Genomic DNA, 16,171 nt, shown 5'->3' on the forward strand with positions numbered 1-16,171 from the left:
CATGCAATCGTTAACTGAACTCACTACATCATAAACATATTAACGACACTCAAATACCTCCCAACTGATTATGTAGCTTATTAATGAGTCCTCCAAAGACCACAAGGTTCGTACTGCACATGATCACACAACACTACATCTCCCCAGGTGACTTTGTCTCACTCGCAAGGTCTTGAACCGACAAACTTAGAAGCAGATGGTTGAAATGTGACAAGTCTCTTGTAATGGACTTTCAGGGACATTGAAGAATCACCCTATGTCCTTTACTTGTCACAACTCTCAATGGATCAGCATCAGACCAAGCAACAGGCTTGCATTTACATTCTTGTTTTGTTAGGACCCGGTCTCCCCCTTCGAAAATCGTGACGTGAGCGCATCTGTGCCTATCTGTGTAGGCCTTCATCTTGCTTTTGGGAGAAGTGTCTGTGTCACAAATCTCTTCATTGTCTATTTCTTGGTCCATTGTGGAACTCTCAACAGCTATCAAACAGCAAGGTAGCAGGGTTTTCACCTGTTGTAGAATGGGGACCAATACGCATGAAGAGCTGGACATAAGGATGACTTGAGATCAATTCCTTTGAGCACTGTGCGATGAACCACTTTTTCAAGGGTGCCAATAAATCTTTCAATAATGCCAATTGCCTGGGATCATTGCTTGCTTTTCTGATGATTGACATTCAAGTGACTAAGAAAGTCCTTAAACTCTCTACTATTGAAGCGTGGACCATTGTCAGATTTGAGAATGGAGGGAACATCCCATGCTGCAAAAATATCATCCAGCCTCTCGATGAATTTGTCATGGACGGATGCTGATGAATATTCCACTAAGGGAAAATGTGAAAACTCATCAATAACTACCATGAGATGATGGCCATTGTTCAAGGGTCCAAAGAAATCAACTGGAATTATCTCCATGCTTGTTGAGGAAGATCAGACATATTTAGTGGATGATGGGTTGTCTTGGGAAATAGGCAGTTACACAGGTGACGGGCTTTCAGTTGTTTCTCAACTTGTTCATCAAGACAAGGAAAACACAGTCGGTCCCTGAGGGCTCTCTTAGTGGCTACAATGCCACGATGCCCTTCATGTGGCTGTTCAAACAAATGTTGCCTCAAGATCTCAGGTTTGACAATTCTGAAGTCTCTAAGTATAATACTTTCTTCAGAGACAGAAACTTCTTCTGCACATTTTTGAACTTTTGATATTCAACTTCCTCTGTGATAGGATGAGTATGCTTTCTTCATGATTGCTTTGCAACAATATCTTTGGGTGTGAGCATGTCTCTATCTGTGTTGGTATCTGCAATGATCTTCTCAATGGACAGAGCTGCAGGTGGGCTAGACTTTACAATGAAATTGATATATGCAGCCACTTTATACGTGGGACTGTGACACTGTAAAGGCACACATGAGAAGTAATCTGCAGGGTTTTGCTCTTTCCCCCAGCTTATGCACAATAGTGTAATCATACTCTTACAATCTCAACACCCACCTGTTGATACAAGGGAGCTTCTTAGCTTTTGGATTTCCAAAAATGGCAAGCAACACCTGGTGGTCAGTGAGAAAGGTGAAACGTGTTCCTTAAAGAAACACATGCAAATGTTCACAAGCCCACACTACAGCCAGGTTCTCTTTTTATGGCTGAGAATAGGCACGATCAGTGTCCATTGTGTTGAGCAAGGATCATTCCTAACCCTGTTGGGCTTGTGTTTTCTACGATCTCAGTATGTAACTTTGGATCAAAATAGGCCATTTAAGTTGCATTTTCAATTGCGTGTTTGATTTTCGTGAAACTTTGGTCAAATTCAAATACAAATGGAAAGGATTATTTTTGTTTGTCAACTCTCTTAATAGGGCACTCACTGTGGCAAAGTTACAAACGTATCTGGAGCAACAGCTGGCCATGCCTAAGAAGGATCATAGCATGGTTACATCCTAAAAGGGAGACGTGGATAACAATGCTTGTACTTTTACAGGGTAGGGAGTCATTCCCCTTTCAGAGAAAATATGCCCAAAGAATTCGAGTTTGGTTTTGTGAAACTCACACTTTTCTGCAATTAAATTGAGACCTGCATCAGCTAGCAAAATGCATACTTGTGAAAGAGCTTTGCCATGCTCCTTGAGTGTGGCCCCAAACCCTAGTATATTGTCACTGTAGTTAAAATCATGTATGACTGGTTGAATTACTCAGCGAATGACATCCTGAAAGATTTCTGCAGCCGACGACACACCAAAGCTGGGTATTTTGCATCTGAACAAACCAACGTAAGTTGAACAATAATGTACCTACAGTTCTCTTCCGGCTCGAGTTGATGATATCCGTTGTTCAAATCAATACGGGAGAAGACTTCAGTGCCATTCAGCTGGGTAATCATGTTATGTATGTAACATATCATGCTACCATAGCAGACATATCATGTCCGCTATTGGCAGACCTGGATGTCTTTCTCTCTCTTGTGCTTTGTTGGGCTGGCAATACAAATGCACTCTGCACCTCCACAACCTTTTTTTGGTACTACCATTATGCATGAAACCCATGGCATTGGACCAGCAGAGCACTTGTTGATGTCATGCTTTAATAATGTTTATAGTTCTTTTTCAACTGCCTCCTGTAAATGAAAAGCAATGCAACAGTGTTGGTGAGCAACAGGTCAATAATCCTCATTAATGTGAAACTGCACCTTCGTCAATTTAAGATTCTCTTATCCATGAAACAACAGTATGAATTGACGTACTATTTCAGAGCGTGCATTGAGGTTGTAATTTACAGATATCAGTCCAATGTCAGCAGCAGTGCGGAAACAGAGTAGATATGCACTCAATGAGGTACCTTGTAGCACATGAATCACTGCTTGTACTGTTGTTTTCTTATGACTCATGGTCTCTATGAATACCCTTAACTTTTCAATGGTGATGAAGCAGCCCATGTGTACAATTTTGTTTCCGATGGCATTAGACTTGGTACCGGAGACAGTACATTGTATTTTTCTAACGATATTGATTGATGCACCACTGTCTATATAAAAGATATAGAGCAGCCAAGTGGTTTTGCGGTAGACATCGCCTTTGCAAATCTATCTTCTTCACTGTCGCTCAACGATGATGTTGAAGAGTCTTTGAAAAATGAATTTGATGATGATCGACTTAATTTATTCTCTACTTTCCTCAAATGAAGTTGCTGTTTGGCCTTGGGGGCATGGCTTAAATTCTTCTCCTTGTGACCTACTTAATTTCTCTTTTGCTTTGCAGACGATTATGAAATGATTTTCTTTCCCACAGCCTTTGCCTATCTGTCCAATGGAAGGAGATTTACCTTAACGTGGAAACTAGAATCCACATTGGAGACAATTTCTTTTTCTTCTCAGACATCATCTTAAGGGCCTCCACTTTGTGTTTCGATTTACCTTTCATAGTCAAAGATGATTGATTCTGGGCTGTTTCTGCTTCCATTTCAGCAGCCTGCCAATCTACATATTGCTCAGCCCTTGCAGCCATGAGTACCTTTTCTAGACTGTCTCCTTTAACATGCTTTGTCTGAACGAATCGGAGAGACAACCATTGATGACTCTGAGACTTATCGCCTCTTCGTCATTGAATTCACTGAACTTGCAGTGTCTGATGAGGGTATCAAGTCTTTCGACAAACTCATCATCCAGCTTGCTTTCTTGCCTGGTTGACAGTGTACCTTTCATAGTCAACATTCATTACTGGATTTAACTTGGCTTCCAACGTTTCTTTGATTTGATGATACTATACTCCATCAACTTGTGGTATTTTCTTTATCACTTCATTCACACCCTCACTTGATGATATTTTTGTCATCTACTTCTTTTAGAGCGTCTGTGAAGTCATCAAAGTTTTGATCTATGCAGTCCACCTGGTGCCAAATTTCTGCTTTATGGCGGTATCAAATGGTGGTGGTAGTTTCTGGAATGTGGCTGCACCATATTTGTCACTCCTTTTTGAAGCCATTGACACATTTCACTATTCCGACAATCACCCATGACATCTCTTATGACATCATTGATAATATCAGTGCAATATTTGCAGTGAAATTATTGATGAGAAAACTGTGCATTGCGGGGGCAAGAGTTATAGTTACTTGAGATAACTATAACAATAACTATAACTAAAGCTATAACTATAAATATAACTACAGAATTTCTATAGTTCTGAGTAGGTTCAGATTTTACACACAATGAACCTCGGGGTAGGTGTTTGAAATAAGAACAGTCCCTTGTGATGTACTTTCCAGGATGATGAGCAGTCACCATGTGTCCTTTACTAGTCACAACCCTCAATGGGTCATCATCAAAAGGAGCATCAGACTTTCATTTCCATTTCTGCCTGGCAATGACTTGGTCTCCTCTGTTAAACACAGTGTTCAGAGCACAGTGGCATCTGTCCGCATAGGTCTTCATTTTGTGCGTGTGAGACGAATCAGTAGCGTGAAGATTATCAAGGTCAACAGATCTTTCAGTAGACCATTGTGTGCAATGTGGTTTCCATGGCTCTCCCAAACATTAAAACATTACGTTGGCAGAGCTTTTACCTGTGGTAGAATGGAGAGTTGACCTATATTCACACCGATTGGCATTGCAAGAGTACCTGGACACCATAGGGCTACTCCAGCTGGGGACAGGACACAGGGACTTCCTAGATGTTCTGATATCCCCGGAGGAGATAGCACAGGTCGCTGCTGGCCTGCCGGCTGGTAAGGGTCCTGGCTCTTATGGGCTCATTCCCGCCTTTTACAAGGAGTATGCAGACCTGCTTATACAGCACCTCATTGAGATATATCATGAGTCGCTGTCAGTGGGGCAGCTTCCTCCATCCCTGTGTGAGGCCCTCATAGTCACAATTCTTAAACCGGACAAATCGCCAGAGATGTGCATTTCCTACTGCCCCCTCTCTTTAATCAATATCGATGTCAAAATGTACGCAAAAATATTGGCAAACCACCTACTGCCTCTAATGCCCTTGAACGCACGCCTGGATCAGTCCGGCTTTATACCTGGGTGCGGGATGTTTCACAATTTGCGTACCATCTGTATTCACCCGTCGGCAGTGGCAGCTCTCCTTGATGCCACAAAGGCGTTTGATATGCTGGAGTGGTTGTTTCTCTTCCCGCTGATGGCAAGACTGGGGTTCAGTGCAAATTTCATTCAGAAAGTTCAGCTTCTATACTCCAGGCCAGCGGCTCGAGTGTGCTTAAATGGACAAATATCTGACCGTTTTGAAACATCCCGCGGGAATAGGCAGGGCTTCCTTTTGTCCACCCTTCTTTTTGCTATTGCCATGGAGCAACTAGCGGCAAGGCAACGGCAGCACCATGCAGAGCGGGGAATTGGGTTCACAACCCGGGGACTAATGGTGTTGATGTATGCGGACAATATCACCCTTTATGTCCATGACCCAAACATTAATCATGCACCTCTGATGCCTGAGGTAATATGCTTTGGAAGACCCTCTGGTTTTCCAGATCAACTGGGGAGAGTGGGTATTCTTCCCACTTACTGACGTAACTTTCACTTGTCACACAAAATACCCATTCAAATGTGCCACTGAGCCAGTCAAATATCTCCGAATATGGCTAAGCCAAGATGTAGATGAGGTTTGTAGGTCTAACTATGGGTGTGCTGTAGAATGGCGCCAGTCACACATCCCAATCTGGACTAGGCTTCCGCTGTACCTCACTGGACGCATCACACTAGCAAAGATGGTGTTCCTGCCGAAGTTTCCATACCTTTTTGCAAACATTCCAATGTCCCTTATGGCACACTTCTTTAAAAGTCTCAGGTCTAATTTGATAGCGCTCACTTGGGCAGGGTGACAACACAGAGTAAAGTATGAGGTGCTGACAATGCCGCTGGCGGGGGATGGTTGGGGCGCCGGACTTGCAGATATATGCTTTTAGTGCACATGCGAGTTTCTTATACCATTGGTTATACCCCACTCCTTTTCAGTCCCATGTGGCGGTGGAGCAGGTCCGGTTGGCATAGTGGCCACTGACAATGGCACTGTTTTCAAATACAAAGCGCTTCAAGGTGAAATAATGTAGAATGCATGTAGTGGGCTTGGGACAAACTCCGGTGCCTGGCTTGAGTCCCGGCTCTGTATGCCCTGTTGGTCAGACTCTCCGAAAGCCCACTGTTTCCCCGTTACAAAGAAGGGGGTCGGCGTGAAGGGCTGATGAGCTGGGAGTTACATCCATTGCTGATATGTTCCCTGGAGGACAGTTCTTGGATCACTTTCCAACCCTTGGTGAGGGAGACCACGGAGCTAGATACCCTGCTATATTATCAATTGTGAACGACTTCTTATCTGACTTATGACACATTCCCTGAGTCCCCCTGATCTTTGCAGGACTGGAAGACCTGTATGTAACCGCATGCGGCAGAAACTTATCACTAGGCTATACATGAACACAATGAAATCCTCTCAATTGGACATGTCCCTGGCGAGGGAGTAATGGGAACGTGAGCTGGGAGTGACGGTCCCAGACGACAGATGGGCATACTGTTGAGCACAAACGGAGCACCTATCCCCCAATTATAGGCTACGACTGATCCACTTTAAATATCTCCACAAATTTTATTACACCACTAAAGTTAAACAAGATGGGGCTGTGGGAAACCTCAAATTGCAGCCACTGCTCAGAGGGGGGTGCCACGTTTTTTCATTTGGCCTGGGAGTGCCCGAGGGTGGCGGAGTTCTGGGGGAAGCTTTGCAACACAATTAGCTGCATCATGGAGGCCCGCCTTTCACCGGACCCTGTGACATGCCTGCTGGGATATGTTGAGGAGACACCCGTTGCATACTGCCGCCAAGGTGCACATCCTAAATATTGATTCCGAAATATCCACCCACAGAAATATCGAGTTGGAAATATCGAAGGTACAGAATATCGAGGTCAAGAATAACGTTGGACAGAATATCGACCCTAAGGTAAGTAATATTTTATATCGATGCAAGTACTATCGAAGTTAGTAATATGGATATCAAATATATCGATGTTACTAATCTTGATGTTACTAATATCAATATCTGTATCGTTATTATGTATTTTATTATGTATTTAATATGTATGTGTTATGTGTTTTTTGTTAAGTATTCTACTGGTTTTAAATTATATCTATACTATTTGTATATGTTAAAAATGTGATTTTTAATTACATTTTGTGTTTTAGTACTGGAGCGGGTTGTGGGTTTATAGGGGAATAGGGTGGAAAGTAATTTAATTATACTAAATTAATTATAATTTTTTAGGAATAATATAGTAAATGTAGTTCATTTTTGCGTTTAAGTTTTGTAGTGGGTTGTGGGTTTATAGGGGAATTAGGTGGGAAGTAATATAATTGTAATTAAGTAATGATTTTTTTTATTGGTATTGATAATTATTTTATTTTTAATTAATTATTAATTGACAATTAATTTTTTTAATTGGTAATTAAATATTGTAATTGGAAATTAATATGTTTAATTGGTAATTCATTTTTATTAATTGGAAAATATGTTTTTTTAATTGGTAATTAATGTTTCATAAAAAGTATTTTTTGGTATAAAAATCATTTTATTGTTTAACATTTTAAAATTGTTAATCAATTTTTAATAATTAATATGTTTTTGTCATGAAAACTATTTTATTGTTCAATATTTATTATTTGGTAAGTAATATTTGTTAATTAATATTTATTGGTATTTATTGTTAAGTTATTGTTAATTAATTATTCAATTGTAATTATGTTTTTAATAATTATTAATGGGTATTTGTAAATGATGTAGAGTTATTTAAACATTAAATTATTAAATATTTTAAATATAAAAATGAATTATAAGTATGTTATTTAACTTCTACGCTATCCAACACTTTCTCTACTGTGTCACTGTCTGGAGTTGGAATAGTAATTTTTACCCCTACGCTATCCAACGCTTTCCCTACTGTTGCACTCTCTGGAGTTGGAATAGTCATTTTTACCCCTACGCTATCCAATGCTTTCCCTACTGTTGCACTCTCTGGAGAGGGAATAGTAATGTTTACCCCTACGCTATCCAACGCTCTCCCTACTGTAGCACTCTGTGGAGTGGGAAAAGTAATTTTCACCCATACGTTATCCAATGCTTTCCCTACTGTTGCACTCTCTGGAGTTGGAAAAGTAATTTTTACCTCTACGCTATCCAACGCTTTCCCTACTGTTGCACTCTCTGGAGTTGGAATAGCAATGTTTACCCCTATTCTATCCAACGCTTTCCCTACTGCTTCACTCTCTGGAGATGGAATAGTAATTTGTACCCCCACGCGATTCAATGCTTTCCCTACTGTTGCACTCTCTGGAGTGGGAATAGTAGTTTTGACCCCTATGGCATCCAACGCTTTCCCTACTGTTGCACTGTCTGGAGTGGGAATAGTAATTTTTACCCCTACGCTTTCCAACGCTTTACCTACTGTTGCACTCTCTGGAGTGGGAATTGTACTTTTTACCCCTACGTTATCCAACATTTTCTCTACTGTTGCACTCTCTGGAGTGGGAATAGTAATTTTTACCCCTACGCTATCCAACGCTTTCCCTATTGTTACACTCTCTAGAGTGGGAATAGTAATTTTTACCACTACGCCATCTAACGCTTTCCCTACTGTTGCACTTTCTGGAGTGGGAATTGTAATTTTTACCCCTACGCTATCCAACGCTTTCCCTACTGTTTCACTCTCTGGAGTTTGAATAGTAATTTTAACTCCTACGCTATCCAATGCTTTCCCTATAGTGCACTCTTTGGAGTTGGAATAGTAATTTTTACCCCTACGCTATCCGACATTTTCTTTACTGTTGCACTCTCTGGAGTTGGAATAGCAATTTTGACCTCTACGCTATACAACGCGTTCCCTACTGTTGCATTTTCTGGAGTGGGAATAGTAATGTTAAGCCCTACGCTATCCAACATTTTCATTACTGTAGTTTTTTTTTGGCTTTGAATAGTAGTTTTATTTCTTTGGCTATTTAATATTTTTTGTATTATTTTAGATAATGTATACATAATTAATAAAAAAAATATTGAAAGTATATATATTTTTTTTAATGTGTAAAACATAATTATTTACATTGTAAAAAGGAGGACGTGAGCTGGGGTGTCCCGTCTCTAATGCTCCCTCCAATTAATAAATGGACGGAGGCAGTTCCCCAATTAAAAGATTTGACACTGGAGGGTGGGCTCAGTGCACTCAATGGGAGAACTAAATTTGACGTTAAAGGTAATCCCACTTTTGATAATGGGAGAAGAAGAAGCACTGTTGAGGTCGGGTTCGGAGAGTGCTATGGTAGATGTTGTTATGTCCCTTGACTGCCGAAGATTAAAATGGGCACGGGTATCGGAGGATGAGGGCAACATGGCACAGATAAGGTCTACTCTTAATGAGTCCCTTGTAGCCCTATCCCATCTTAATTCCAGTGAGGCTAGCCTTACAACTCCTATAGAGGCCCGCTAGTCCCTGTTTACTAAGCTGAAAAGATATTTTACAAAAAATACAAAAAGGTCTATTGTCCTTCCCACCCACAAGGCTGCACTATGATGGGGCATGTAGGGTAGCTTTTAGACAATTGTCCCAAGCCATCAGGGTGGGCCCCGTGCAGGAGATAAGGAAACTCAGGGCAGACTATAAGGCCACCCAACACAGCGCAAAGAAAGCCTTCGATGAAAATAGATGGAGGGACCTCCTCAATGGGAAAAACTGGTGTAGGTTCTGGCACATAATAAAATGGGGTAATAGCAGTGCTGGCCCAGCTCCAGTTAATAATGTTCCCCCAGAAGTTTGGGTTGCTTATTATCAGAACCAATTTTCATCACCCGAAGAAGGTACTGGGCACCTGCCTTGTGTAGAAACAGACTCTGTCCTATCTTTCATATTTGTGGAAATTGAGAGAGCCCTTGATGGTGTGGCTGCAGGTAGGGCACCTGGTCCGGATTGTTTTCCGGCGGACATATATAAATCAGATCTGGAGAACTGGGTAAAATACATCCATATCCTTGCAAATGGCTTGGCCAGAGGAGTCCCTATTCTGGACTGCTGGCGTGGGGCTGTAATAATCCCCATATAAAAAAGGGGGATCGCGCTTGTCCCTCCAACTATAGGCCCATAAGCCTTATAGACAATCTTCAAAAAATTGTGCCTAGATTAGTACAAAGCAGGGTAAACAGGTGGATAGATGAGAATCAAATACTAACCACTTATAGGGCAGGCTTTCGTTCCCATGTTAGCACTATCGGCCAAGTTTTTAGATTCATGTTGATATACAGGAATACAGTGGTTTTAGCAGGGGGACACTCTATGCAGCATTCGTAGACCTCAAATCTGCATTTGACTTATCCACCAACTCAAGATGTGGGATACCATTAGGGGGGCAGGGATGCCTGCTGAGATCCTATCCTTTATTGTAAAACTCCATGAATCAACATATGCCCAAGTACATTGGGGTCAGCAGGGTGAGTTAACAGACCGCTTTCCTGTGAGCAAAGGAGTAAGGCAGGGGTGTGTCCTGGCCCCTACCCTTTTCTCATTGTTCATAAATAATGTTATCTCATACTATACTGATTTTCCTATGGATGTACCTACTCTTGCAGGATCTAAGGTTCCGCCGTTAATGTTTGCAGACGACACTATAATTTTTTCCAAGACGCAATCTGGTCTGCAACATGACCTTGATCGATTCACCTTGTTCTGCAATGATCATGATTTAGTAGTTAACGTCGACAAGACAAAGTTCATGGTCTTGCATAAACGTAAAGTAGTAAAAGCTAGAGTGGAAATTAATAATGTGCCTCTGGAACAAACGGACTCCTTTGCATATCTGGGCGTTACTTTGGGCTAATGTCTGAACTAGAAGCCACAATTAGATCTACTAGTCTTAAGGCATAACCAATTAGCAACTTCTGTTGTTATTGCCATCAAATGCAATTCTAAAAAGAAATGTTTCTGCTAGGGAAAATGCACTATCAGCCAGAATAGACTTCTGTAGGGTACTTTTCTAAATAGTAGATATCCAGCTAACCGCTTTCCTTTTTTGTTAAAACTTTTGCAGCAAGTGCTACTGTATCCAGAATTAATGGCAAGTTGTAAGTTAGGATTATAAGCACCATAAAGTCATTTTTCCCTTATAAAGATCGAGTCAATTTTTAGCTGTGATAAAGTAAAAACACTTAACTTAAAGGTCAGCAGCCAACCCAGCTTTAAGAAAGGAGCACTTAGAGTGCCTTGTATTAGCTTTCAGTCAGGTAACTCCATTTGTAGGATGTGGCATATTAGCAGACAGTACAATTTCTGTAACGCAAAATAAGGTCGTTCGTTTTCCCTCATGTGACTCACAAAAGTTACAGATCTTCTTCCAAGTGGAAGATTTATGGCTGGGAATAGTCACAGGGTAACTGGCACAGTGTTGTGACACAAGTGGGCATAAAAGGACTTGCCTTCGTCATGCTACTGCGTGCATTCAATGGTCACGCCTGTTGTACAAATGATCTCATTAAAAGGTGCCCACATTTATGTCCAGTAGGAGCTATATTAAATACTACTCTCTCAAAAATTGGCTGTATCCAAAATGGTGGATGTCAATAGAAATTAAAGAGATACTACCCAATTTGCTGCAGTGGAGATGGAACCTGACCGACCTGAAGCCCAGAACACAATATATGAGAGAAATGTGGAATACATAACATTATAATATGGTCCAAAAGTCACATAATGAGCCATGAGTCCAAGTGGTATGTAAATGTCACCAGAATCCCAAAATAGCAATATTAGGCAATATTACACATTATATCAATTATGTATTGTTTATATTACATGTTTATTGTGTAGTATCTTCAAAGGGCAATAAAAATGTGTCATTGATGGGAATTTAATTTGAAGTTTATGTTTAGCTTACTTTTCATGAATATTTTTGCTAAAACCGTGGCAAATTTAGGGCCAATGTTTTAAGTGATTATGTGTCTGCAATGTATACTACATAATTATGCAGTTGCCACATTTGTAATAAAATATATCAAATAATTAGATTAATTTTCAGATTTTATAAAAAATGCTTTTTCTAGCCCAAACTGATGAGAATAATGCTGCCAGAGAATGTGCTGCATAGTTTCCATTTTTTGCCACACACACAAATAAACCGGGCACATGATCTGGTATTCCATAATGCATAATATCAGTACCTCCCTAGACAATGGTCTGCAGAGTGAGTCGGGGCTGTCATTATGAGGATTCATAGGAAACAAAAACACACCCACAGGCACACACAAACACACACCCACACATATATATATATTTTTTTTTGTACACAGTGTCAGAAACATATTTTACACAGTAGCAGTTGCCAATGAGTACTTATATGAGACTAAAAGTTTCCATAGTAACAGTGTGTATTTGTTTTGCTTATACCTTTGGCACCATTTTGCAAATCTCCACAAACCCCTGCTCCTACCTGGAAACTTTTGATGTGATCCATTAAGAGGGTGACTAGGAAAAAGGGGCAGTCCCAAAACACATTTTCCCCATGCATTTTCCACCCACCAGGACATAGTAGTTTCCCTGTCCGCGCTCTTGTGGGCAGGAAAAACAACATTGCTCCAGCAGGAGCAAACAAAAACAGCTGCTGTCGCTGGGTGGGAGCAATGCTGACTGCCGCAGCAATTAGCGTGGGTGCATGCGGGGAGACGGTGGGGTTACGGGGGGCCTGGGATGCCCCTAAAGCACCCAATCTACTATTAGGTGAGTGCCTCTGGTGGGCAATAGTACACCCACACACACAGAGTGATGGTCTGGTGGGATGGGGCCCCCAAGGTTGTTATTGGCTTTGGGAGGGGGCTGTGCGTTCCCCTTAAAGGCCCCAGGGTATGGCGTAACCAGGGCCCCTGAGGCACGGGAGAGGCACTGCATGCCCACTTAATTTTACAAATATGTTTTGGCACCGGGTGATGGGGTTCCTGGGGCCCTTAGAGAGGGGGCATGTGCCCTTCCCCTTAATTAGAAAGAACAACTCTGGAGATGGAATCCCCAGGCCCATCCCCAGGCCCTTAGTAGCTCAGGGAGGGGGCTATGAGCCCCACTCCCCTTTACCAAAGGTTCCAGGTGGATGGGGAACCTGAGGCCCAAGATGATTTGGAGAAGGGGTCTGGGCACCAGCTCTGCTTACAAAAAAAGGTGTCAGAGGGCTGGTCCCTTGGGCCCGAAGTGGTGTTTGGGAAGAGGGCTGCGCCAATAGGTTGGATGCAGATCTGGCCACAGGAGAGGCCTTGTAGGTAACTCCATGCCACACATACCTGAGGGCATTGCTGCAAGACAGGCACCGCAGCCAAACTGCACGTTGTGGAGTTGGCTACCTGCAAGTGGTTGGTTACAAGGCCTGTGTCCTTTTGACCAGGCTCTGTGTCTTTGTGCCTTCTCTGTGTCCTTTGCCTTCTCTGTGTCCTTCTGCCTATCTCTGTGTCCTCTTGACTTCTGTGCCACTAGTTTTTCCCCCTCGTTTTGTGCCCTGTTTTGCTTTCTGGGTCACTGTTGTCCCCCTCATTTTGTGCCCCATTTTTGCTTTCTGTGCCACTGTTTTCCCACTCGTTTTTTGTGCCCCATTTTTTGCTTCTGTGCCACTTGTTTCCCCCGCCGCTGTGTCCCCTGCGGGCCCTGCCCCCCTGACTGCCCACTGCTTATTCGCTGCTCCCGCCTCACACCCCCCACCTGCTCCTCCCTCCCACCTCCTCATATATGCCGAAGGCGTGCCTAAGGCAAGCCCGCCTTCCTGACAGAGACCTGGCTGACCCCCTCCTTGGCACCTGACATCGCCATAGCCATCCCGGAAGGCTACAAGATCACCCGCAAGGACCACACCAAAGGAATAGGAGGAGGAATTGCCATCGTCGATAAAAAAAATCTCAAAATCTCAGCACACGCCAACAACACCCTCAGCACTGCCAAACACCTGCACTTCCAGATCCACACCGACCGTAACACCACCCTCAGAGGCACCCTCATCTACAGACACTCGGACCCCGACCGCAGTTCAGCGACTCCATCACAGACCTCGTCAGCACACACACCCTTGCCTCCACGGACTACATCCTCCTCGGGGACGTGAGCTTCCACCTCGAGAACAACAACAACGCCAACTCTTCCACCCTGATCAACAACCTCAGCAGCCTCGGACTCAGACAACTCATCACAGCACCCACACACTTAGCTGGCCACATGCTAGACCCCATCTTCTCAGCGAGCACCCACGTCTTCTTCGACCGCACCACCGAACTCCACTGGACCGACCACTGCTGCATCCACTTCACCTTCTGGAAACCCAACCACACACCACCCCACCCAGCAGATGCCTCGCCGCAGCTGGGGAAAGATCACCGAGTACTAGCTAACCTCCGCCCTCGCCCAGGGCCCACCTGCAGACCCAACCGACCCCGACGCCGCAGCCCGCAGCCTCAGACAATGGCTCAACGACTGTGCCAACACCCTCACCCCGCTCAAGAAGTCCCCCAATACCCACTCCAGCAAGAGAGCCAGCTGGTTCACCAAAGACCTCTAGGCCTCAAAGCAAACCTGCCGAAAACTAGAAAAAAACTGGACCCGAGAAAGCTACACAGCCCACAGGAACTCCAGCCGCCGACACCACCAACTCATCAGATCCGCCAAAAGAACCGCCTTCAGAGACCGCCTAGACAACAACGCACACAACAGCAAAGAGCTCTTCAGCATCGTGAAGGAACTCTCCAAACCCAGCTCCAACACCAACAACATCCCACCATCACAAGACCTGTGCGACTCACTGGCCACCTTCTTCTTCTGCTCTCATCGCCGCCTCCACTGACATTAGGATCATGCTCGACAATGCAGAAACCGTGGCCCTCATCCTCCTGGACCTATCAGCCGCTTTTGACACAGTCTGCCACTGCACACTAAGAGGACGCCTCCACGATGCCGGAATCCAAGAGAAGGCCCTGGAATGGACCACCTCCTTCCTCTCTGGGAGAACCCAGAGCGTCCGCCTCCCCCCTTCCACTCCAAAGCCACTGAGATCATCTGCGGCACACCCCAAGGCTCATCTCTCAGCCCAATGTTGTTCAATGTCTACATGGCACCACTCGCCCACGTCGCCCAACAGCATGCCCTAAACATCATCTCCAATGTTGACGACACCCAGCTGATCCTCTCGCTCACCAAGGACCCCCACACCGCCAAAACCAACCTCCACGAAAGAATGAAGGCCATCGCTGACTTTATGAGGAAAAGCCATCTGAAGCTGAACTCGGACAAGACGGAGGTCCTCATTCTCGGCTCCACCCCCTCGGCCTGGGACGACTCATGGTGGCCGACGGCACTAGGACCACCCCCTACACCCACTAACCATGCACGAAACCTAGGGGTCATCCTCAACTCCACACTCTCCGTCACAAAGTAGCTCAACGCCGTTTCCTCCTCCTGCTTCAAACACCCTCTGCATGCTTTGCAGGATCTTCAAGTGGATCCCCACTGAAACCAGAAGGACTGTCACCCAGGCCCTCGCCAGCAGTAGACTGGACTATGGCAACGCACTCTACGCAGGAGCCCCTGACAAACTCCTGAAATGACTCCAACACATCCAGAAGGCCTCCGTACGGCCTGATCCTCAGCATCCCCCCCCGCAGCCACATCTCACCCCACCTGAAAGACCTGCACTGGCTCCCCATCAACAAGAGGAAAAACCTTCAAACTCCTCACCCACACACACAAGGCACTCCACGATACCGGACCAGCGTACTTCAACAGACGATTCGGCCTCTACACCCCGCCTGCCAGCTCCGCTCCGCAGACCATAGCCCTCGCCACCGTCCCCCGCATCCGAAGAGTGACCGCCGGCGGCAGATCATTCTCCCACCTCGCCGCCAAAACGTGGAACACCCTCCCCAACCGCCTACGGCAGACCGAAGACCTTCTAACCTTCAAGAGACTCCTCTAGACCTGGCTCTTCGAACAGTAGCAGCATTCCCCCCCTAGTGCCTTGAGACCCTCATGGGTATGTAGTGCACTTTATATGTGCTATGATTGATTGATTGATTGATTGATTGGAGGGGTTTGGCTTTAAGTATTTTCAAAAAATATTACTTTACATTAAAATAAATCCTAGAGGTTCACTGAAAAAAGCAAAGGTTAAAGT

General features: G+C 44.1%; 1 protein-coding gene across 1 annotated transcript in view; it reads right to left on the reverse strand.

The window, feature by feature from the left end:
- Positions 1 to 648: 648 nt before the first annotated feature.
- The window catches only part of LOC144797902 (extracellular calcium-sensing receptor-like), a 109,864-nt gene continuing 94,341 nt past the window's right edge, over positions 649 to 16,171 (reverse strand). The window contains exon 7 of the mRNA XM_078668704.1: positions 649 to 824. Within this exon, the coding sequence (XP_078524830.1) occupies positions 649 to 824 (176 nt within the window). The remainder of the gene's footprint in view (positions 825 to 16,171) is intronic.

This window comes from Lissotriton helveticus, chromosome 12 (assembly GCF_964261635.1).
Source record: "Lissotriton helveticus chromosome 12, aLisHel1.1, whole genome shotgun sequence".
NCBI lineage: Eukaryota > Metazoa > Chordata > Amphibia > Caudata > Salamandridae > Lissotriton > Lissotriton helveticus.